We start from the raw sequence: 25,231 nt of genomic DNA on the forward strand, positions 1-25,231 counted from the left end.
TACCTTTGATAGCAACATAGGAAGTGCAATAATGAAATGCTCAGTCAATTTATTTCTGTCATCTATCTGAGTTTTTCTTTCTTTTGCCGTTAAGACCTGCAAGCAATTAAAAATTACTACAGTGAATAAAGTTTCTGAATATAGCAGTCACTAATCTTTCTAAAGTTTCTATTACAAACAAAAACCCATGCAAGTATATTTAAAAAAAATCAAAATAGAAGCAAAAAACCCTAAAACGTGGATTGAAGAGTGATTACATGGGAGGATGATGTGTCCTAAGAAGCTTGAAAAGGAAAATGTCATTTCATCCAGCACGGTATCGTCTCTACACATCAACTTTTTTTTTTAGGATTGAAATTCAAATATAACCCAAGTGAGTGGAAGGTTTGCTATTACTTTCAAATGAATTGAGCTCTGGCTTTCACACGTTAGATGTAGCGTTAATGTAAGACATCAGGGTGAGCTGAAGTATAATTAAGAAAACCCAAACCAACCCACACTGTAGCAGTGATTTTTCATTAGCAGATTCATGGCCTCATCTCTAAACTGGAAGGTAATTCTCAGTGAGAACATACATTCAAGCTCACAGAACTCATTTTCAATTTGTAATGACAGATATATTGAAGCTGCAAAAGCTGTCACAGCAAAACCACCTTGAAACGGTGAAAAGATGGATAATAATCAAACTAGCATGCTCTGTAAAAGCTTAGTGCTGGCTTCTTGGCCTCAAAAAGGTAGAACAGTCATGAAGAATACTTCTGAAAGCAAATAAGGATAACAGAATATTCCAAGTTAGCTAAACATTTGCGTAGAGCAAAGCTGCTAGACTGTACAATAAGGGTTACAATCTCAAGTCAGAGGAGAAACTATTTTGCAAGAAAGGGAGGGCACAATTAGAAATCTGTTTCCATTTCAGCTCAGAGAAGATGCTAGTGAGATCATAAGAACACGACAAACCTCTACTGACAAGTCAGAGATCCCTGCCGCCACCACCCCAGAATTCATCACCTAACTGAAAACAAGCAAAAGCTAAAGGTCGTACCTACATCTCTCTCTAGGTGAGGATGAACAGCTGGAAACAAAATCACAAAGAAACTGAGGCGCACACCTATGTGATTGGATGACAGGTAGCCTGTTGTGCCAGCAGGGATCCAAAACAACAGTGCAAGTGGAGGGGAACAGCTAGAGATTTGTCACCAGAGATAAGAAGCCACTGCCACAGCATACGGCAGACGGCTGGACACCACAGCAGCACCTGCAAGTCTTGGACCAGCTCACAACCCAGCACCACCAGCGGCAGCAGAAGCAACCAGCGCACCAGAAGGGGCATCAGGGGAGTGGTCACGCCAGGCCCCCACCTCCTCACGACCTAGCCATAGTTGGGTGACTAAATATTACGAGGCAATGGTGCTATTAAGCAAGCTGGCTCCCTAGGACGATCTCGATGCTCTTTCGGTCACCCTTCAGAAGGTGAAGTTTATTTTACTGATGTGTTTTCTGTAGCTTCAAAGAAACACATAGAAAGCTAAGAATTAAGAAATGTGTTGAACCTAAGCGATCTGAACTGTAGATCTCCTGAGACAGAAAGATTACTCAGAAAGCCAATAGTGATATTATTTGGTGCTCCAGTCAGAAAATACAAACACAAAGTTTTTGTTAAATGTTTGCTTTGTCTGCCAGAATGGATGGAGGTAGAGACAAAACACAAGGTTAAGTTGTACTGATAATACAGAGCTGGGAACCCAGGAAAAGAAGTGCTCATGTAAATTGCAGCAAGTACTTTTGTAGATTGTCCCCCCCTCAATGTTTTAATTAATCAGGAATTTCTTAGAATATGCATTTACAAGGTAAAGTATAAAAAGCATGTTTAAACTGATGTTTAACTGAAGCATGTTTTCTTGGAGCTTTTCCCAGGGTGCTGTTTCTGGGCATAAGGCTAATATGCTTTCGGTCCATAAAAATTAAGAAGCTAAGTAACTGTTCTAGTTTAGCAATAAAGAATGGTAAGTCTGTCTCTAAATTTCCTTTGAAATAAGCCTGTGGCATTCTGTAATAATCTACTTATGATCATTCGGAACTGAATCTAACAAAAATACCAAATGTTCATATAGCTTTATTTAATTTTAGTCTAACCTATAGAAAAGAGGGGCACTACCAAAAATCAGGGAAATCTGTCTGCAAAGCCAAGACTTTTGAAACCTGGACACCGTATTTATGGAGAATATAAATGAAAGCCTGTTGATCACCCCGACCTCATGTCATCCAAATGACTTACAATGCAATCCTTAGAAGTCCATGCCCAGGCTTAGGAATGAAACCGAAAATTGATGTAGGTCTCTGAACAGTCACTATATAATAATAAATAAAAGATTTAGCACCCAAACCGCAATTTGGCCAGTATGTCAAATTCTGGGATGTTTATGGTACCCAGGGGAAAAGGCCGAAAAGGATGGATACATAAAATCACAGAATCATTCAGGTGGGAAGGGACCTCAGAAGGTCCCAGTCCCATCTCCTGTTCAAAGCAGAGGCAGCTCCGGGGTCACACCAGGGTGCTCGGGGCTTTGCCCAGTCAGGTCTTGAAAGCCTCCAAGGACAGAAACTGCACCACCTCCCTGTGCCTCTGTTCCAACGCTTAACTGCTCTCATGATGAGCCTACTGGTGGCTTCTTCTGCAAATATCACCTCCGTTTTAGAAGCATATTCCTTTTAATGGAAGACAATCAGAGGCAATCTTATTCTGCTCCTGAGCTCTACTCTCTCACTTCTAATCTAGATGAGCAGTGTGGGCTGTAGATGCTGGTAGACTCCAAGCCTAAGACAGGGGTATGATAAAAAGAAAATCTAAAAGTTGTAAAAAACAAAACAAAACAAAAAAAAGACTTTTTAGGCTGTAAATTCATATTAGTCAACACAGCAATGCAAAAACCAAAATGAAACAAAAAATTCAAACATGTCTAGAAATATAATTTATATTACTTTTCTTCAAAAATTTTTATATCAAACAGGAAAACTCAATTATAAAAATCCCATTTAAAGGTGTCACCATGTGGCACTGTAGACAAATATTTTTTGTTGCTAATAGTAACACACACAGGTCTGAACCACCTATTGCAATATAACTTACTCTTTTTCCAGTGCCTCTGCCTACTGGAGGATGTGCTTCAGCAGCTTGCCGGATTGTACACACCATCAACTCAATAAGAGCACTCTCCTGTCGGTCGGACATTGCTATGGAAGGAAAAGAAAAGGTAACATCAGTTTTGATGCTATGTACACACCATCGGTGAATGCAGCTTTAAAATAGTGGGAAGAGAGAACAAAACGAAAAACATCAATTTGGCTGGTGTATAAAATCACAGCTTGCTTGCTCGCTCTTTGAATTACCGTTACATCACCTCAAACTGGACATGGTAGAACTGAAAACAAGTTCAGAGCAGGGCAGCAAAGCTGATCAAATGTCTGGAGTGATGTTGTGGAAGTAACTAAATAGGTTGGAACCTCTCAGTCTGGAAACATGATGATTGAGGGGGAAAGTAACAAAGATCTACAAAATAATGAGTGGCATGGAGGACAGAGAGGGACTGACTGTTCACTGGCACTTCCTTACAAAATATTTTCCCAATCATGCACCCCATTATTATTGTTCTTTGGGAAATACTTCTGGTCACATCTAGAGGGCCAATAATATATAATAGGCTACACACAAAGAGAAAAACACAAAATGCCACCTGCTTTCCTAAGGAACTTGCCATAGAAATAAAGGACCACAATCATGAAAGGTGGATACTAGAAGGTCAGATGTTGAAACACTGAGACCATCGGCACATCATGCTAAGACGCAGTAAGAGTACATCAGCTTTTCAACTGCATAACCACTGTGAAGGTCCCTGAAGCAGGAAAATCCTGAAGGTTTGTTTCAAAATTCTATTATCTAATTTATTGAAGTATTCATGTATATACTAGTCCTTTAAGCATCCAGACAAGAAGACAAAAGTCACAGCCTTTAATTTCAAGCAACTGCACTAGAGCAGACATCACAAGATGAAAAATTTAATATTAAACTGCTAACTACATTCTTTCTGAAGTGAATCCATTAAAAAAGGATTAAGCTAAAATCTGCATTACCTACAATTCTTCAAATATGCTTGCTAAACATACCACAACATAAACACCTCTATGCCCCAAAGTGGAACAAACATTTTAAGGAATAATTAAAAATACTGTGTGATATCAATAAAGTACAGAGTTTAAACAAATACCTTCTTCTCCTTGGACTGGTTCCTCCAAGAGCAATTCTGTCATACATTCCCAGTCTTTCAGCAGTTCTTGAGAGCTCTCCCACAAACTGTCCACCAAATAAGCTGCATGTTCATGCAACTAGAAATTACAAAGCAACCATCAGTAAAGTGTTGTGGTACAAGCACTGGTTCTTCAACCCTCACAATCATTTGGGAATGGACAGCGTCCATAGGCACGGACTCTTGCAACAGTTGGATAGAAAATGAAGTTTGTAACAAACTTTGGAAAGTCTTCTTTCCAAAAAAAAAAAAAAAGGGGGGGGGGAGGGAGAGATTGTGGGACATGAGAATAAGGGGAAGCTATAACATATTCTTACTGAACAGGTATTTATTTTTCCTTCAAATAGCTTTTAATAATGGTGCATAACACAGATATGGAAATACTTGTTCATTTTAGTACAATATTCAGCTTTAGCTTGAACTTGACAGACAGTAACAAAATGAAAATTTGTCTAACGGTGTTCCTATTACACCTATACTTCTGAAAAAGGAAAACACGCTGGGCAGCTTTTATCGACATGTTTCAAACAAGAATACATGGAAAATTGAGCCAGAACATTCATATTTTTTTGGAACATGGTAATTACAAAATAAAATACTATAAAGTTTTTGTTAGGTTTACGTACATTTATGTTTCGAAACAATCATGTAATGATCCAAATTTGTCACTAAGTATAGCTTTGTGATCTGTCTATACAGTGGATAGAGATTCAAAAATGCTGGATATTGTCCTAATTCTGGTCTCTCAAAACAGTAGCAGAAATCCTAGCGCTTTCAGTGGGTGAAGAATTGATACTAATTTGTTTTTAATTGCAAAAAAAATGTTCTTTATGTGAAGTAACACAACTGTTATAAAGCGAGAAAAACAATCCATAGGCTTCTACTGATTTAGAAACCGATCTTTAGTCACTTTCAAAACACAACAAGCACCATATGCAGAGCTGACTCACTTGCCGGACATGGGACTGACTCCTAAATAGGAAAACATCTAAGAGCTTAAGGAAGGTGGTATCAGGACATGTATCTACTTTCTATTTCTGACAGCCCTTGGGGAAACTGTCGTGTGTCACAGAGCTTTCCGATGCTTGTCGCAGGGTTAACTATATCTCCTTCCAAATGCACACTCTCAGATGTCCGTGCTTACGTCATCTAGTCCTCTGCAGGTGCGGTCTCCCAATTCCCTAAGTCTTATTACAGCTGGAGTCGTAATAGTCACCTTTGCTTGTAATCGCTCTCTCAAAGATAGCAATAGCAAAAAGCTAGCCCTGAGGGAGAAGCGCTCGCAGGGAGCAGCCTGCGGTTTATGCAGCCAAGCACTTTGCTGGTCGTGGCTTTGGGACCAAAGTGGAGTTTCTTCACCAGTTCTCTCCTCTGGATGATGGACAAGATTCATTCTAGGTAACTCCCAACCACACACGCACTCAGATTCAAGGCACGAAGGATACTGGGCATGACAGTTCAGCACAGCTCCGACATCAACAGATCTAGCTGCTAGCTGGGAATACAATATATATAAATAGCAGCTGTGACAGAGAGGTCCAAAGATGTGGCAATTCACACATCTGCCCTAAGGAAGTAGGCAAATAAGCACATCTGCTTATGATCCATCTTCAGAGCGCGTTTTCCCGTCGGGCTGTGAATCAAGCTCTTAGGACAGGCTGCCCTTCTCATCCCCCAACTGCTACGGGCACATCTAAGGCCCTGCCTATGGCCGTTTGGTCTTCTCACTTTAAGACTTGCCACGGAGTGATCACACCAACTAGCAAAGCTTCAGCACCATTTCTTTCCATTTTCACCAGAAACTACGATGAAATACTACAATCTAATCTTTGATGAAGCTGTAAACGCAAATCCATTTGGATAGCGGATTGACAGCCCATGCAGGTAGTGGTGTTTCACCTGCCTTTACTTGTAGGTTTCTAGGGCGTTTCAAAAACGTTAACATTAACTAAACATTAACCTTGCACCTAAACGTCAACCTTCTTCTTTCTTGGCATCTCTATATTGTTTCTTTTCATTTTCGCAGTCAGGTCTCTTGCTCGAGCCTTCGTTACAATTAAAATCTCTGATTGTAATACCTTTCTCTTTGCTTTTTACACAAAACACGTTACTCTCCCTTTCGTATAGAAACATGTATGTAACTCCTTTCTCTCAATCTTCATTGGCCACTTACTGATTACTGAATTGAATTTATTATTTTTAAACCTTTCTGCCCTCAGTCTTCAGAGAATCCTGTACCTGCCAGTTTATCCCCTCTTTTCAAGTTTTCCTCCATTCAGCTGCCATTCCCAGCCTTAATTACTGTTGAGACCTCTACCATAAAAACTTCTTACGTGTGCTATCTCTGTGCACAATCTAACAGTCATGTTCATAAGCTTACCCTGTTCATATCTAAGCCCCTTATATGATCCAGGTCTTTTACACTTTTTACATTGAAATGAATTTCTATTTATTTTTATATACGTTTATTTGTAATTCCTTTCCCGTCTGTTAACTTCTATTAATTTGTCCCACAAAATCCTATCCTGGATGTGGCGGTCCAGCACTTAATACCATCATATATATGTTTGCAGTCTCCACCCTTGGCAGTTTTCAAGACCCAACTGGATAAAGCCCTGAGCAACCCGGTCCAATCTCAGAGATGACTCTGTTCAAATATATTTACTTCATGAAGAGTAACTCCAAAGGTAGACTGTTTAGTTGATTATCTTAAAGAAAGCACCAGTAACGTTTTTATATACTAGTGAATCCCGGGAGCCGCTATACTATCAGCAATACAGTATCAAGTACACTGGGGACAAATAGGAGCGAAATAAATCATACAGAAGATTTTGTCCTGAACTCACTTGATGGACAAGGTGATGGGATAAAGGGTATAGAGTATTTCTGAAATCATTTTTAAAAAGGAAAGAAAAAGACAACCTGTTACTGATGTTGATAAATCACTACTTAATTTCCAGGTTTTAGTAAACATGCAAAAATTAAAAATCAATTTTTGTTACCTCACTTTCAAGAAAGAAAAGAACCAACATTCTAATAAGGTTTCCATTTGGACTATTTCGCCCTCTCCTCTTCGCTAGAGCCTCTTCAGCTTGGGGATCATGTCTGCTGAACAGTCTAAAAATAAGCAAAAGGAGCTATCATGTTCATTGAAACAAATCTCATTTCTTCAATAATACGATGAGTATTCATTCTTGTTATAGCAGGTTTGTTCTTAAAATACAGTGAAAATATCCCAAGCTATTTCTTTCAAGGGAAAAAAAGGTACAAATTCATCCCGCCAGAAGAGATGATTTTATCTTCAGAGTCTTCAAGTTCATAGGCATGGAGGCATTGCACCCAAGGAAAAAATCTCTAAAACATTTACATTGAAGAAGTTTGCACAGTTTTATACATTTGCATGATTTATATAGTTTTGTATTTTTAATTTTTCAAGTTTTATGATGGTGGAAACGCTTATTCCACCAGTGCCATAAGAACTAAGGTTGTACCTTCACTGTGGCCAGGCTGACTGAGATGTGGCATAAACATATTTCATATCCCATTTATTCCAACCAAGCTCAGGTACCAGTAGCAGCATGAAAGACAGAGCAAGCTACCAGTCAAACATTTGGCTTTTTTTTTTTTTCCTCTCCAAGTGAATTATCCATTTTCCATCAAGCTCCCTGGCTAACTCCATACTGCTCTCAACACTCAAATGTGATAGCATAACATGATCTCAGATACGGTTTATGTTACACACAAACTTTATATTTTATTTCTCTGTTACAGACATCATCTTTTTTCCCCTGCTGATCTATTGAGTCACAGATTCACGTATAGAAATAAGCACCTCTGCAGCTGCTGAAATATCTTAAATATCCATCCCAGGGTTTAGTTAGTGGTCGCAGTATCTACTTTCCTTCGCTAACTATGGAGTCTAACGACCAGCTTACGCTTAGAAAGTGGCATTTAAATGTACAGTATTAGGTTGAGATCAATCCTATCCCAAATGCCTCAGGTAGACTCTAACTTACTTAAACTAGAATACCAGCTCTTAGGTGGTGGCAGGAGCCAAGAGAAAATGAGCGGTAGGCATGGGACGCTTTTTCTTCAATACTATTTACCTCAAGAGACATATTTACAGAATATAGCATAATATCTCATTGCAATGAAAAGCTAGGATAAAGTTTTGTCTTTTCACTAGGATACAGATTTGTCTTTGGAGAAATTCATTTACCTTTCAGCCACTTTTCCAGACTATTTTGTCACATGTTAATTAACAGAGGTATCTCAGTGTACAGTTCTTAAAAAAAGATCTAATCACTTCCTACAACTTGTATAGGAAACCAAATGTAAATGAATTTTGTAAATTAATTCCAAGAAACAGACAATGGCTGATCACAGAGATGGAATTTTGGAAATCCACTCGCAAAACCTGACAATTACCACCGTGGACTTCTAAATCACCAATAAACCAAGGAAAACGATAAGAACATTGACAAAGGAAAAGTGATATTTTAAAGTCATTTTTTCTTTCATCTGCATCTTGACATGAAATGACCTGCGTTCTGATATTAATGCTCTGTAGGTATATTAAAGAATTCCAATCCCTCAACTTAATCCCTCAACTCAAAAGGGGAAAAGAAAATTATTAAAGACTTTCAACTTGTAACTTCTTATCTAGCTAACACTTAAATTAGAAAATTAACTATTGTGATGTGGCAATGCCCTGTTGATAGTCACTGATGTAGTACGATTCGTGTCAGCGGAAAAGCTAGCCCGTTTCCTCTGGGATAGTGGTTTCATGAAATAGGTAGCCACACTGTAACACGTTTTTAAGGGAAGATAAGAGTTTAGAAACCAATTCATTAAAACGAAAAAAAAATTCTTAAAATTGGTAATTTGGAAATAAACTGACTTACAAGTTCTTAAAAGTGATGACTGCATATCAGGCAGACAAGCCAGGGATGTATAGGCTTTAAAATATCACAACAGTATTTCAACAAAGCGAGAAGATTCAAAACAACTTCAGCACAGACAGGGATAAGCAACCTTTTATGTTTAGCCCTTGAGAAATCAGTAACGTTTATCTGAATCCTGGAGCAAGAAAAATGTAAATCTAGTTTCTTTAAGTATTTAGGGCTTGAATTTAAGCAAGAGAGGAAGTCTGTGTTCCAAATTAAGTACCTGAAATAGTGCTAATTTGGGATATTTTGGTCTATTGCTTCTTTGCCTTTAGACCTTCTCACTACTAGGAAGCTATCATGCATCTGTTCTTATCCCAAGGATAACAGGTAACTTACTTTTTGTGAAGGAATTCCCCAGCTGCTACTGCAACAGGCCGGTGCGCTGAATACACCAAGTGATAAACATTCTCACAGTCTTCATTCGACAGAGCTTCTTCACTTCCACTGAAAGAGTCAGAAAGTAACACCTGAACTAAAACAAAGGCTTCCTTTCCGCTCCCTCACCTCCCACAACTTACTTTTGACAGCTACAAGGTCGATTCCCTTCATAAAAATCCTAAATGGAGGAACGCTGACTTCAAAGATCTTTGGCTCAGTTTCCAAATAAAGAGACATTTAAAGGGCTTGTAAGCCTGAACGTTTGTCTGATATCCTCTCCCCACTTATATCATTCTATATAATAACTTTAAGGAAAAAATATTACCGTTACTTACAAATCTTGTAAGTAGATTTACACTTAACCACTTAGACCATCACACTAACTACAATACTGATGCTAAAAGATACCAAACACTTAGCATCAAGCGTTATTAAGTTAAAACCCTAGAATATTACATGAGGAAAATGCTATTGCTTGCTTGAACTTACTTACTTTTGCGGCACTGTCTGTTTGCTTTTAAAACTTTTAATTCACAAAATGTTTTGAAATATCTGGGGCAGGGCAACCCTTTTTCTCCTTCAGTCTCTTGTCCTACTCCATTCTCAGGAGTCCGGGTCTCTGCAGGTGATGGTCCTGCTCTCGCACAGCACTGACAAGTGCTCTGGACATGGGCAGCAGAAAACTAAACCAGATCATGCCACATATGATGTCTCTGGGACACACAACTGACACTGTGGATACTCCAGTAAAATCAATGCCTAATGATTGTAGGACTGAATCACGTGCATTTAGAATTACGAGAATACTGACATCATAAACTGTCCATCACTCTTACAGTAGTTAATGCACTAACTTTATACAAATGCCCAGAGGTACATGGTCTGATTTTCAATGTCAAGGAATTGTATCTTATACCACCGTCTGCTGGATTTAAGATGTTAAAAAGTTTATTTTGTGTAATTATTTCTTGATCAGAGCAAGCCACCTCTTATCCTTGTCTTGGGCAAATTACCTAGTCGGGCCCTCTACAGTTTCTGAGCTTAAAGCAGATTTTGTGTGTGTTCTCTGAAATCATTTCTATTTTTCAGTATTATTCTTGAAGTATGCTATGCGTAATGGAACTACAATAATATTCCATCAATGACATCATCAATAGTGCCTACAGAAATAATGCGACTTCTCTCCTTCTTTAGGCAGTATTTAACAGATAAGTTTATTTAACAGGAATCTATCCATCTTTTGGCTTCAGACTACAAATAATTTTGAAGTCATCATTCCCCATCATGATTGTCCCTAACACCTTTCCATGGTTCCCACCTGCCAGAATATTGCCCTGTACTGTTAACTGCGACCCGTGTTTTTTTGGTCCTAAATGCATCAGCTTGTATTTAGCTGGATTTTCATCATTATGCAGCCAAAGAGAAAACAGGTCAGGGAAAAAAAAGAGAGGCACTGGACAAATTGCTAAAATCACCTAAAATCTTACTGTGTCCCCAAACATAGCTAATAGAGCAGGGAGCAGATATTTTCTACATCTCTTCCACGATCACAGTTTTTATATTTGCTTTAAAAATATCAGCAATATAAAAGTAGATATCAGATTCCCTTTCTTCCTAATACTCCAAGTTTAATATCTGTAAAGCAGGAAGACCGATAAATAAAAGCTGAAGTCAGACTTCTTCATTAACAGGAAGAGCTAGTCTAATCTTTCATCCAAATTCTGTGTGTCCAAAAATGCTCCTCAATGTTGAGCCTCTGGGTATAAAACTGTGAGGCAGAAACTCTACACATCTGTTTGTGGAACAGATTTTCTTTAACATATGGTTTAGAGAACATATGATAGAGCCTTAGCAGAACTTCTCCAGCAGCATCCTCATGAGACTACTGTGGCTGGATCCCAGTGTATTTAGATCCATGTGCCATTAAAAAGACATGTCGGTTCAAATAATCGGCCTGTGAAACGATTGCACGTGGCCTGAATCCTTGTCTCGGGGAAGGTGCCGGGGAAGCACATCTCCTCCTGCATCAGTGCATGGCCCAGAGTTTAAAACCACAAGCTACAGCTGCCACCTCCACATAAGCCAGAAGCGTGTCTTGAGGCTGGCAACGTTTTCCTGCTGACTTATTTGCTAGATGACCCTCTTTTCAGTCTTGTCAGCTAGCTAATGACCCTCTTTTCAGTCTTGTCAGCTAATCAAATCTTCTCATCCAGGATCTTCACTCAGTTACCAGTAGAGTTTTTTAGCAAATGCAACCCACACTCAGCTGTTTTGGGAAGGACAATACATTTTGCCCCGTTCTCATGTATAGTCAACAGTGGATGCACTAAAACTAATAGTCTCAATGAACTGTTTTTATATGTTGCCTGTTGAATTTTATGCAATCAAATACCTTGTTTTAGCTTCCTGACAATAATATTACACGTTCAGTCAAATTCATACCAAATGGACTTATTACCCAAGCGAAGAAATCAAGTCAATTAAATAGCACTGGCTAAGGTAATTTTCAGAGGGAACATACAGGTTTTGAAAAATACTCACTGAAGTATTAGCGTGACTAATCGAATGGCTTCCACAGCGACATCATATTCCTTATCAAGTGTCATTGATACAATGCGATCCTGAAAAGCAATTTTATTACAGTGACAAAACAAAAAAAAACCACAAAGAGCTATCAGCTGAAGAGTTCTGCAGATTACAAAACAAATAGTCTTGGTGGAAAGATCTTTCGACTAGATACATGAAGGCCCTTTGGTATCGTTCAAGCGCTTAAGGCGCATCTATGAGAGCTCTGTGCTATACGCAGCATGGAACAACTGACAAGTACACAGGAATGGGAACAGGCACTAAAGAAACATTGCTTATAGTTGTGTGTTTTGGAGGAAACAAGCAAGCAGACTGTGGAGGTGAAGTACCGTTCTGGACCGGTCTCTTTTAACACTTCTTTCCTGAAAAGGAAGATAAGTGGGTTGGACTACAGCACAAAAATGGCCCCATTTCATCCTCCTGAAAACAAACAGTTTGAGAGCAATGAATGCTGCATGTATGCACGTCCAGAAACACTATGCAGAAAATCTCGCCCGCATGTATGTACACTCTTGTTATTGCCTATAAGATCATGACTTGTATGCCTGGCTACATCTTAAGGTTATAAGCTGGTCTCAAGAATTACCCTACAGACTTTCCACAGGAAAGTGGGAAATTCAGTGGTATGACTTTATACTTTCCTACACTTTTTCTAGTACAGACACGTACACCGCTCTCCGATCAAACATAATGATTTTACAACTTCTAAGTAGTTATGCAGAAGTCCCCTAAGGATTTCTTTCTTTTTAGTTTCATTTTGCTAACTGTCATCCTAAGATGCAATTCATGTATATTGTCCTCCCTATCTGGAGAGGAATTCTATCCATCCATAAAAATGCAACACGTCTCGGCATTCTCCGCTTGACTGATCAAATTAATGAAAAGAAATGAGGCCATCTGAAATAAAATTTGATTTCTGTGGCTCGACCTGCGTCAGGATAGACTAGGTAGTATATGATATCTTGGGACGTGAAAGAATAGAAGTCAGAGACTGGAAAAGAAATAAAGAAAGTTCTAGGAAGCACCATTAAAAGTCACCAGGAACAAAGCAACACAAAATAAAAGTGCCCAACTCCTTTTTCTACTATTTTAGGCATTAACTCTTCTACTATTCTATTATTTCAGGCATTAAAAGGCTAACAGTAGACATCAAACAACAAGATGCTTATTTCGGCACTGAAATTTAGGAAAAGTATGTAAAGCGTTCAGGGCGTCTCCAGCATTACCTCTCAAACACCACAGGTCTGTAGAGTACTCCGTGTTGTTAAGACTGAACGTACCTCTGTTACCATGTAAATTCCTGGGAAATTTGATGCATCTAACTGTTTTGTCTAGATAGTCTGACAGACTGTGAGGAGTCCCGGGAGAGACTCAATCAGTGAAGTAACTTTCCAAATAGGAAATTCTGTGTGTGGAGAAGACACACCATTGCTGCCAATTTTCCTAAGATTTTGGCCAAGGAACAACAACGAAGAAAACATCAGGAAAAAGAACAGCAAGAGATATTGCTCCTAAAGCTTCAGCAGCATTTCATACAACCTCTCAAAGTCTATCCTGGATGCCAGGACACCATGGGGAACTCCTGGGAGCTGACAGAAGACAAGAGAAAACAAATTGCACACAAATGAGCAAGCACACAGGTATAAAACGCCTTTTAAACCTCCAAAGAAAGCCTGGAGTGGAAGGGATCTTCTCTTCTGCCTACAGAACAGGAGGTAACCCTCTGCCTTTGGAGTCCTCCTCGATCTTGGAAACTGCCTGATGTGACAATATTCTCTTATCCGATAAGGCTGTTCTTTCCTCTGAATTTTGCCAGAAACATCACGCGTCTCAGGCCTAAAATTGACAGTGCTGACGTGCAACATTTTCGTTTCTGTCGCAGTGCGAGCACCTCAGTGCGACAGCACCAGTCAGGATGCTTGAAAATGAGACCTGAACACCTAACGCCTCTGGAATGTTTAACTTCAGCGGTTTAGTAACTCATGAAGCCCAGCTGTTCAATCTGCTTTGATAGAAATTTCCTGTGCCACAGCGCAGCAGTAGAATAAGACATGTGCTTGCATCTTGGCCTGTATTTATAACTTAAAAATATTAATTCACACTGTTTATGAAGATCAGTTTGTGCTACTATATTAATTAGGCTGTGAACAAAGCTGGCTGAAGAGCAAATGTATCTCCTTCTGCCACTCATGCCACGGAGACAGCAGCCTCCAGCTGGAAAGGGTCAGGGCTGCAGATAATTTTGCTGGTGCCTCGACTCCGGCATGGACTGCAGAGGACCCAATTCCCATCTTTTCTATTCCCATCTATTCATCACCTATTTCTTCAATTAATGTTTGTATCCAACAGGACTTCTTGATGAAAAACAAAAGTCTCTTCTTTGACAGACAACACCTTTTTTTTTTTTTTTTTTTCCTTTTTAAGCTTAATTACTGGAGTATCATCTACTCCTAGAAACATTATCAGCAGTGGCTCATCCTCACACACTCAGAGATGCTGGAGAAGAACACACATCATTCCCTTCGAGGGGTGACATAACGAGTTCCTCTTCACAGCTCTCCGGAAGGTGGTAAAATATTAACATCCCAGTACAGGTCATTCTGGATCAAATTAATGTATGCTTTAAACAAGTAGGGGATCTCTAGAGAGATTTCTCTTGACAGTTTGAATGGATTGAGCTGAGTAACAGCTGAACTGCACAAGCTGATAAAAGTCAGGTGACAAAATACAAATAAGCAGCCATGGAAATGAGAATGGCAGTTAGGCTATTTGGGGGGGTGGGGGGGGCAGGGGGGCTGTGGTGCCAAGGACATTTAAGAAATGCATCACAGATTCAAAACATATTAATCTGAAACTTCTTCTCCACCCTGATGCCAAAGGGTGGAGATGCTTCCGGGCCAGCACGGCTGAAGCGATGTCCAGTCATTTGGGCAAAGCCAGCTTTTTGCTCTCTTGAATGTGGCTGGAAACAAACTGGTGAATCTTTACCATGTTAAACATATATATTGTCTAGGACCACATAGCCTTTGAACTTGCCTTTTCTCTAATTCATAATGATACAGATTTTTGTAATAAAAACAGATTTTTTTTATTGGAATAGAAGAAAGATAAAGATTCCTAACAGGATTCCCTATTCTCTGAATTTTTAGACAGAAATCACTTTGTGCCTTTCTAAAAGGAGAAGTAACAGAAAATGTACAGGCTAAGGTGTTTTCTTCTTTTAATAAATAAATGTATCTATACTCTGAAAAAATCAGGAGGAAGCGTTTAGAAGTTTCACGCTCCAGCAGTTTTTCAAAAGACGTTACAGAGCAATCATTTCTCCAAGTGCCTCCAACGGTCTTGGAAAGTTTTGCTGGGGGATGGAACAAGATTCAGACTCCAAGCAGAGTGTGTTCCCCTACAAATTAAATTATAGGAGGTTACGAGAGAAGCAATCAGCACATCTTCTGGCAAACAGAAGCAGATATGGGGACCATCAAAGTTTTAGAGGCCTATTTGGAAAGAAACCAAATTAGAGGAGCAGCAGGTTTAAGTAAATCTGTAAGTCTGCACAGAAGGAACAAGAAAAAGCAGCAAAGAGCTTTTGGGTTCATTTTTCTAGAGAGGTAACTAGCGTTTCCGGTTGTCCTGAGATGATAACTAAACCAGACTTATGGGGGGACCGGAGAAGTTGTCCAAGATCTGAAGATTCTGCCATCCCTGTTTGCCTGGTGCTCCTCCACGAGAGAAAATTTTGTCTTTGCTGCAATAGCCACAGAAACGGACATTAGAAAACTAGAAAACTATAGGCCCCGAAGAGGTCTCAGAAAACAATCTAGCTTCATCTCCTACTTGAAAGTCAACTGTACCTCCTTCATTCCTGACAGATATTTATTTAATCTGCCCTTAAAAACCACAAAAGGAGGAGATCCCACAACTTCTATAATACACCTGTTGCTTTGGACAGAAAGTTCAAGCAATTTCCATTTTCCCTCCCTCTCTCTAATGGATGTGGTGAAAGGCAATGTTTCTGTGAACCATTTCACATGTTTCTGTGAATCATTTACATATAGAGAGCATATCATACGTTTCCTATATTTTGTCTTCTTCTAAATCAAACTATTCTGAAGGAGTTAATAGTAATGGCAATGACAGATGAAACCAATGAAGCAGTACAAAATCTACAAGTGAGATGTTTTTCAGTCTGCTACACAGTAGTTATTTATGAGTAGAGAATTTAAATCTCCACCTCCTTTCTAAATAGCATTTTTCATCAGCACTGTATTCAGGACTTAAAGAAATTAAATTAATATTTCCTTGGGAAGGTAGTCTTTACCACAGTTAACGTGTTCTCCAAAACACAAAAGTGATGGTAAAAGGCACCAGCTGACGTGGTGACAGTGCCTGAAAGCTTTCTTCGCAGAGCATCCCAACAGCACCACGCCAGCATTTCTACGTAGACTCAGCTCTCCAGATACTTCACACGTGAAATAAAGTCGTCATGCCAAAAAGTGAATTAACAGCCACGTTTTCATTAAGATACTAAGCAAAAAGCCAGTGTGTTTGTGCTAGTCAAAAGTAACAAACTATATTTGTCCAGTACTCCCTCCTGAACAGGACAGTCACCCTCGGGGGGTTGTCTAAAAGTGCAATCTAACCTCCTGTTCTGGAGGAAGGCATTGGCAATGCAGTGCACTATGGAGCAGATCACAGCATCTCTTCCTTCAAACACAGACACAAATTCAGCTCAACAGCATCTCAGGAACCAGTCTTTTTCAGGCTGCTGCTTTCAGATATATTTTAGAATGTGTGAAGCAAGTCACTGCGCAAGTCCTTAAAATTCAGTAACTTTAAAATTAAATATGCACAAGCAGATTGAATAATGATAACGAACAAGCCACCAATAATACAAACAGATAAATAACCATCCTGGCCCAGCCTGACAATCCTTACAAGATAAAAAACTATAAAATGAATTTGTCTTACTCTCAGCATTCAGTAATACAGTTTTACTATTGTAGTTGCAAGATGAGTGACAAGCAGATGAGTTTGCATTCAATTTACATGGATCAAAGACCGCAACATGAGATGGACGATACTTATATTTTGTGTAGTCCTTCCAAAAATTATATTTCCTCTTACCTTGAATCTATTAGTGAACAGCTCCAGTTTGGGAAATAACTCTCTGTTGGTATATAGACTCTGAAGAGCTTTCAAACACTTCAACCTCACTTCACCTTGCTAAATAAAACACACTAAGATTAGCTGAAATAATACCCTAATCAAATGCACATGAATATTAAATAATATAATCTTGTAATTTGTTTAATGTACATTTAAAACTTTATGCAAATGAGTTACCAAAGCCAATTTGCAATTCAGCTAAAAACCAAAAACCACATGCAGCTGCCTACAAAACAAATGTTAAATTTTCTCCCTATTTGCATATACAAAGAATTTAAAACGCTATCAGTTAAATGTCTGTTACTGTTTCGTTCCTTTTCGAATAACTCCACAATGCAAGCTAGAGAAACAACGTGCTAAGTAAATGCAAAATAAAGACACATGATCTCAATGTACTTGGTGAGAAGACAGTGCAGCTGTTTATCTTCAGGAACGTGATTACAGGTAACTTTGCACAACAGCTAGGGTTTAAAATCAATGTACAGGTGTTCAAAATGATTGGGCCTGTGCAGTACACATCCCACTAAAACATTTCACCCCGCCATCTCCGAGCCACTGTCTTTCCTTTTTCCCCAAGATGAGATAGAGGGAACGCATGCTGGCTTCACTTCTCTGAAGTTATTTATTTTCTGCGGCTCATCTCTCGTCATATGACGCGTGCACCCCTAGGCAGTACCTACGGAGCAAGGTTTGTTGCCTAGCGGACACTGGTGATACCCTGGGCACGCGCACGTTATCTGGCTGGCTGCAAGGGTTCAGGCACACCTCACCTGCAGAGTCCTGCGATTCTCATTCAAAAATATTTGTAGGCAGCAAAAACGTTATCAACGCAAATCTGCTCAAATATAATACATATAGCTCACTGCAATGGCAAAGTACTTTATAAAAGTAAGTACATGCACTACCATGTGTGAGGCCTTAGGCTGATCAAAACAAAAAAAAACCCCAAATGATTGATCTTCATAAATAAAACTCCAAAAACTCCAAACCTACAGAACTTGAGTTGTTAGTCTGTCTAGTCTATAACCAACTCGGCATCTAAAAAGCTGCTCAGGAGGGAACCTGAAGGAACTTACAAACAGAAGTTTAAAAAAAATTTTTTTTCTTCTTCTTCTTCTTTTTTTTTTTTTTTTTTTTTTTTAAACAGAAGGCACAGAAAAATAGTTTCTTGAAAAACTTTATGTGGATGTGATCAATCACACAGAAGTATTCTACGTTAAACAAGTACAACTGCAGAGAGGCACTGTTTGTTATTTTGTCCGGGGCACCTATGTCGAGGCCCCAGAAACGGTGAGCTTGCTCTGCTGTGTGGCATTCAGAAGGGATAGCATCTACGAAGTCACCACTAATCCTCAGAAGATGTAAGCCTCTTATGGTCTTAACTTATTTAGCCCCATAGGATCAGTATCAGTATCACTTTTGGCATGTAATGAGCACAACGGAGAAGCAGCGAGGGGGTAGCTGGTTTAGTTACAGCTGTCTCAAGTTGCAATTGCATTGAAGACTGCCCTGCTCGAGCAGATGGTTTGTTATTCAGCCCGTGGTGTAGTCCCAAAAAGCAAACTCTCAATTGGTTAGAGACAGAAAAAAAAAATCAGTGCCAACAGGAACAAGAGTTGAGGCCTGTAAGGATAAGGTTGCACTCCTTGGTCTTGCAGTCACTGATGGCTCTTGTGGACTTCACCCAACATCATGGATCAGCAGTCTCACAGAGCTGAGTTCAGGCATGCTACTGAGGGTGCCCGTAGGTCATAAGTAGGCAAATCAAGCAAGGTAGATAGGAAGTACACTTGTGACCATCGGGTACTTGCATGGCCTACCAGGAGGCTGAAGCCAAGATGCTACCAAAAAAAAAAAAGCAGCCTGCTGCTGCTCATCTGCAGAGCCAAGGCAGAAGACAAATGACTGCAAGGCTCTGGGAGCAAGGATGGAAGAGAGATAGGTAGTGTCATGGCAGATCCTTCTAGCTGAAAGCAAAGGCCCAGGAGACACAGGTGCATCCTTGAAAATGACTCCCTTTCCTGGCAGACAAATGATAAAGAGGGACTTTTTCTGACAGCGAAAAGTCTGTTTTCTAAACCGCTGGTCAAGAATGGAATTCATCACCTCAGAAACAAAAGAGCATCAGCTTGCTAATCCCATTAAGAAGGCTTTAAAATAGAGTCAGCGGTGATTAGTGCCAGAAGCCCACAGGTAAGCGTCAACAGCAGTGACCTGGACAAGAGCCTGAGGGAGGCACAAGTGAAGGTGTATCCGTGCGCGCTGTGCTGAAGCCCAGAATGGAAAGAGCGGAAATGCGCCAAGGACCATCAACATACCAGACCGATGAGATAAGTAACTGTGAGAATCATCCAAAGTATAGAAAGTGAGCATTAACCCGAGCCTTTAACACCACAAGCATTTCTGGGGTAAAAAAAAAAAAAAAAAAAAAAAACACAGCAGGAATTTCCTGTCCAGCATGGAAGTGGGTGGGAATTAGTTTTATACACGCCTTTCTCTAGTCCAGTTATTCCTGTAATTCCTCTTCCCTCCAAAAGGTTTCAGATAATTATTTATTTTTATTGTGCTAATGTTAATTTAAATTCTTTTCATGAATATGAGAAATTGCCTTGTATTGTAATATCTAACTGCTAGTGCTTTCTTTTACAATTTGAAATTAGATCCTGCAATAAAAATAGCAAATATTTATCAATACTGCTAAATGACAGACGCTCCGTTTTCCCTGTTCTTGTTGATCCTTAGACCCCAGGAAGATGACTACTTCTGGAGCCCCACAAACACAATTCTTAAAAATTTTCTAACTGGGTGGGTGGTCAAGAGAGCCAGCAGCAACATTTCTCTCCTTTCGTACCTCACGTCTCTTTTTTGCATTTTTCCGATTCCTTTTTTTGGTGGCCAAGTGTACTGTGTTACTTATTTGCTTACAATGATTTAACAATAGATAATTATTTTGCTCAGATCTTTGCCACATCACATGTCCGTAGACTGTATTCCGTGTTTGTTTTCTCTCGTTTGTGTAGAAAATTGACCTAAATTGCTAGATACCTTCAACCCCATAGGGCATGGGATGAGCGTGCACGGGATGACTGTGCTTCAGTGTGCCGTATTTTAATGCTCTAGCATGGTGTACGGTGAGATGACCAGCCGATTCATAACAGGAAAAGCTACGCTGCCAGGGAGAAACAGACGTAAAAAGTTCTGGGGCACACAAGTACCTGCGGCAGGACATCTTCTGGGCAGGAGCACGAAGCGGTCGTGCACTGCCTGCACGAGCCCACTGAACACCGTATCACCTGATACGTTTTTGGTTTTCTCCACATCTCCAAAACACAAGGAAATTATGTACCAAGGAGGTTATGTAAAGTTAAGCACTCAGAAGCTTGGAAAAACTACAATTTCAGTTTCTATACAATTTTTGTATAAACAAGTTCAACTCTTTCATCTTTTTAAGTTAGGATGCCATCGCTATTAACTATTCAAATACCATCTGTTCCACAGGACCCTTGGTTCATTCTTTTCACAGAACAGACAACATGCAACATAGAGGTATGCAAAGAAAGAAAAGGCGTTTTCTTGGGCGCTAGGCATTGGTTTAGGAATGAGGACTGCCTGGATAGCCTAGAGACACCGTTATAGTTTCGAAACAGTTCCCTGCATGAGTGAGGCAGGAGAAAATTAGGACTGGACAATCTAATTTAACAAATTTTTAAAACAGGTGTTTTATATACAATTATATTAGTTTCATATAATTTTAATTCATCCTCTCAGATTCATGTTAATGAAAAAGAAGCATAAAAGGAGAGAAAGGTATAACTAGAAGCCCATATTTAAATAGGAACATAATCCCCTGTAAAAACAAAACAAAACAAAACCTATCATCTCAAATCCAGGAAAGGGACAGGATTAACATACAAAATAGAAAAATATTCCAAATTAGAGATCTAAAGTTCTGTATCCTACCTCTGAAAGACTACACTGGATCTACTACAAAGAAGTGTAAAAACTAGGTCTTCCCTGTGGTTTAATTTGTAAGTCTTAGGCAGAATACGAAACTCGTCATTATCTCCTGCGCTGCTGTCTCCTCTCTTTCTAGTAGCAGCAAGCTTCCAAAGCAGGTAATCGATTTGTTCACATGAAATGGAAATACCTTATGACTATTGCCTCAACGTTCAATTTTTCAATATCCTAAGTACTGATCTTAGCAAAAATTACCTCCTGGTCAAAGCAAACCAAAACCATGACCTGGGACTTGGCTACCGGCAGACAAGCTTTCCAGGCGCTGCCAGTGAAAACCACTCTATTAACAAATGATGGGATCTTACACTTTTGGATGGTTTTGCATTTCTTGACTTGCTCTTATTCCCCAAATCTCTCTCTCTCTCTCTCTCTCCTTCTCCCTTTTCATCCTTTCATACTTGATTCACCTGCCTCTGACTCTTCCCTTATTCTACTTACAATCCGTCTCATTCTACACATTAAACATATACTACAACATTAATAAAAAAAAAATTACACGGCATGCACATCAGTGTATGAGCGCTCAGATTAGTTACAGACAGAGAAACCCAGAGCACCTCTGAGGCCTGCAGCAACAACCGTTACAATCCAGCAGAGGAGGGAGAGCAGCCTGGCAGAATTCTGCTGTGTCTGGTCCAGATGTAAAGCTTCATTTTTTTAAACTATAATACTGCAACATAAACTTTATCTAATATGAAAGGAACATACTAGCTTTATTTTAGGACAGCTGAGGTAACATGTATGTTAGGGCTGCAGGCAGATGTCCAAGCCCTGGCCTGAGGTTAAGCTAACTGAACAAGATGTGAGAAACTACTGGATATGACATGAGAAATTGCTGGATGTGACAGATAACAGTATGAGAAGCTGACGGAAGTTACAGATAGCGCCAAGAGGAATGGCTGGATTTCACAGATGGTTAAAGGGGAGTTATGTGAGAAATGGCTGCACTTCACAGATACTAGAAGGGCGCTGAGAGCTGCAAGTGCAATACCGCTAGATCTGCTCTGCCATTGGAAGTGCTGCTCTGCAGAAATCTTCTGCTAGGATTAGTGTGCTCCAAAAAATCCACTGGTGAATCTAGGCATGCAGTCTCAAATACCTAGAACACCAGGAAAAATTGTGCTTATGGGTGAGGATGAAGTTTCAAGGGATAATCTATTTGTAATTTTCAGTTAAAAGTCTTTCTAAAATAAAGCCCTCCATCACACTTATAAACCTAATCCTCTAACCTGGGTTGACTTCCCCAGTGACTTGACAGCTTCAAGTAACGGTCACCAACTGATGTGACATGCCTACTAGCTAGCTGCACCAATGCTAAGAATGAGAGGCAAAGATGGGCAGCAGCTCTGCCCCTCAAAGCACTGGGATGACCATGTTTACGTGTCTAAGCCTTAATGTCAGGAAGCACAGTGGCTCTAGGGTACACAGCAGTCATGGAGTCATGCTTCCAGCGATAACTAAGATCTTCCTAATCAAGTTTTGTAACAAGGAGATCTAACATGGAAGTTGGGGAACCACAGGCTTTGAGAGGAAAGCCATCACAGATCTAGTCTTCAAAGCATACAGGCTAATATTAACAGGTAGATTGCTAGTCCAGACCAAGGAAGATGCAGATGCTTTGTCAGCTAGAGCTAAAGCAAAAGAACCAGAGGCAGCTCAATTTCTTTTGTCCTAAACAGGCCTTCTATTTGATCGCTTACTGACCTCAGCAAGAGCGACCAAGTCACGTCCTCAGTATGTTGTCCAAAGTTCTTGATCATTGTTTTAAGGCATCAGTTGTAAACTACTAATTGTACAAGTCATCATAATGAACTTTCAACCTTTTAATTTTTCCAGCTGCTCCATTAGAAAAAACAGTAGTCTGAACTACGATGTCGAAACATAATGAGTATTGCAACAGTATAGGTAGGTCTTGTCTGTTTTTCCTGGACACTGTTTAGGAAAACAGTTAATCAAATATTTCTAGTGGGTTTGATAACAGTGGGAGAATGGCTAGGCCCAGCTGATTCTTGCGGCAGAAAAAAACCCTAGAGGTAGCAGTGCAAAACTCTGTTCTATAAGCGTTAGGAAAGGGCTACTCTTGTTGCAGTAACTGAGCGGCACACAGGCCTGGTCACAGATGCCACCAGTGCTAAGAACAGTGGTCAGAAAAGAACATCCTGATACAAATCTTTTTGCTTCCACCTGACCTTTCAGCAATTTTTGCAGGAAAAAAAAGCCTTAGGGAACCTTGAAGAATCTCCCTCCTGCTAGAAAGGCCAGAGAGACGGCTGCTGGAGATGGCCACACTCCAAGACCAACTCCAATAACTGTCTGAGCTCTCCTGAGCTGGCACCAAGAGATGGACTTGATAAAGAGACATTCCTGCCAGACAAAATTGGGGAAGCTTTCAGGATATGGAGAAAGAAGTATCCTTTAAAGCAGGCTGGTGCTGAACGTCAATAAACCTAAAATAGCAAAGGGAAAATGAGATGACGATAACTCCACTGGTTGTGGTGCCAGTGATGCCTGCTTGGTTCATTCCGGGACCCAAAAAAGTTCTCTTTCCTTTAACTCCTGGGCAATGTAAATGTTCAACAGAAGACACATCTGGAAATCTCTTTTCCATTCTGTTTCAGACACAAACGTTCTCGAGGTGATCTCAGGAGACTTCTCTTTCTCTTGCACTCAGAAGAAAAGGAGCGTGGGAAAGATTTCTATTAAGATATTCCAGTGGAGACTGAACACAGAAAAAGCACATTAATCAGCATGCAGTTTGGGACTACCGTATCCTGATTTAAGTGCACGCACTGAAATAAGCTGGTCAAAAGGTAAATGCGGGCAAGAGAGAACAAGAATTTCTTTATAAATCAAAGATGATACACTAAACATGTCTTGGTTAATAGAACACCAGCTGTTTACAGTATACTCTATGTACAGTAATACACAATACTTACCCTGTCATGTAGTGTCCAACCAACATATTTTAAATAACTATCATTCAGGAAGGCATCACTGTACATTTTCATCCAGACACCAATTTCTTCAATACAGACAGCTCTAATCTCAGCAATAGCATCGCTATTAGGGAAAAAGAAGAAAAGTATTAACCAGATTATAGACACATACCATTTTCCTCTCATTCCCATTGCTCCAGTAATAATATTTTGCTTTTATTGCCATGTGATGAACTTCACTAGGTAGAAGCATGTCACTCCTCTCTCTTTTGCTGCCTCACTGATTTTCTCTTCCTGTATGTCCTCAAACTCACTGATCTATCTGTTCATCTCAATAGCTCTATGTTCAGATATGATGCTTCCATTATCTCAAAAAATTCTCACTCTATTCTGCTCAATCTAATACTCCATCTTTTTACTCTCGCTTTTCAAAGTTGCATTATGGATGCAAGTGCAACAAGCTTTTCTAGACAGCCATTTCCACAATTCCAAGGTGGAGAGAAATGCGGAAGGTGGCAAAGTCCCTTGGTTTAACCCTGGGCTGTGAGTGGCGATCTCCTGACGGACTAACGAAGCCTGGCAAAGGGCAGAATGGAATTTGGTTTGCTAACTGATCTTGTGACAGTATATGAAAGTCCTTATAACAAAATCCAGGAGAAAATTAACATTTCAGCACTGGTTTCTTCCCTTTTTCTTGCCTTTTCTACATTCTGGCTGTGGCAAATGATGGAAGAGGCAAAGCCAGATCTCAGACAGACTTGGCTACTGCTTGGTGAGGTGGGGCAGCAGCAACAGTCTGGAGCGATCACCTAAAGAGATCAAGGATGGAAATGACTTCAGTCTGATTGGCACTTTCCTGCCTGATTGACAGGGAGCACGGCATCTTTAATAATAATGA

The 25,231-nt window shown here is 39.8% G+C and overlaps 1 protein-coding gene across 9 annotated transcripts in view; it reads right to left on the reverse strand.

Annotated features, from left to right (window-relative positions):
* STAG1 (STAG1 cohesin complex component) overlaps positions 1-25,231 on the reverse strand; it is a 199,636-nt gene that overhangs the window by 48,313 nt on the left and 126,092 nt on the right. For all 9 annotated transcript variants that reach the window (XM_068954519.1, XM_068954516.1, XM_068954517.1 and 6 more), the window contains 8 exons: positions 24,334-24,457; positions 17,339-17,437; positions 12,170-12,249; positions 9,587-9,694; positions 7,304-7,418; positions 4,263-4,380; positions 3,128-3,231; positions 4-96 (listed from right to left, as the gene is read on the reverse strand). In XM_068954519.1, coding sequence (XP_068810620.1) covers positions 4-96; positions 3,128-3,231; positions 4,263-4,380; positions 7,304-7,418; positions 9,587-9,694; positions 12,170-12,249; positions 17,339-17,437; positions 24,334-24,457 — 841 coding nt within the window. The remainder of the gene's footprint in view (positions 1-3; positions 97-3,127; positions 3,232-4,262; positions 4,381-7,303; positions 7,419-9,586; positions 9,695-12,169; positions 12,250-17,338; positions 17,438-24,333; positions 24,458-25,231) is intronic.

Source organism: Struthio camelus, chromosome 9 (assembly GCF_040807025.1).
Source record: "Struthio camelus isolate bStrCam1 chromosome 9, bStrCam1.hap1, whole genome shotgun sequence".
NCBI lineage: Eukaryota > Metazoa > Chordata > Aves > Struthioniformes > Struthionidae > Struthio > Struthio camelus.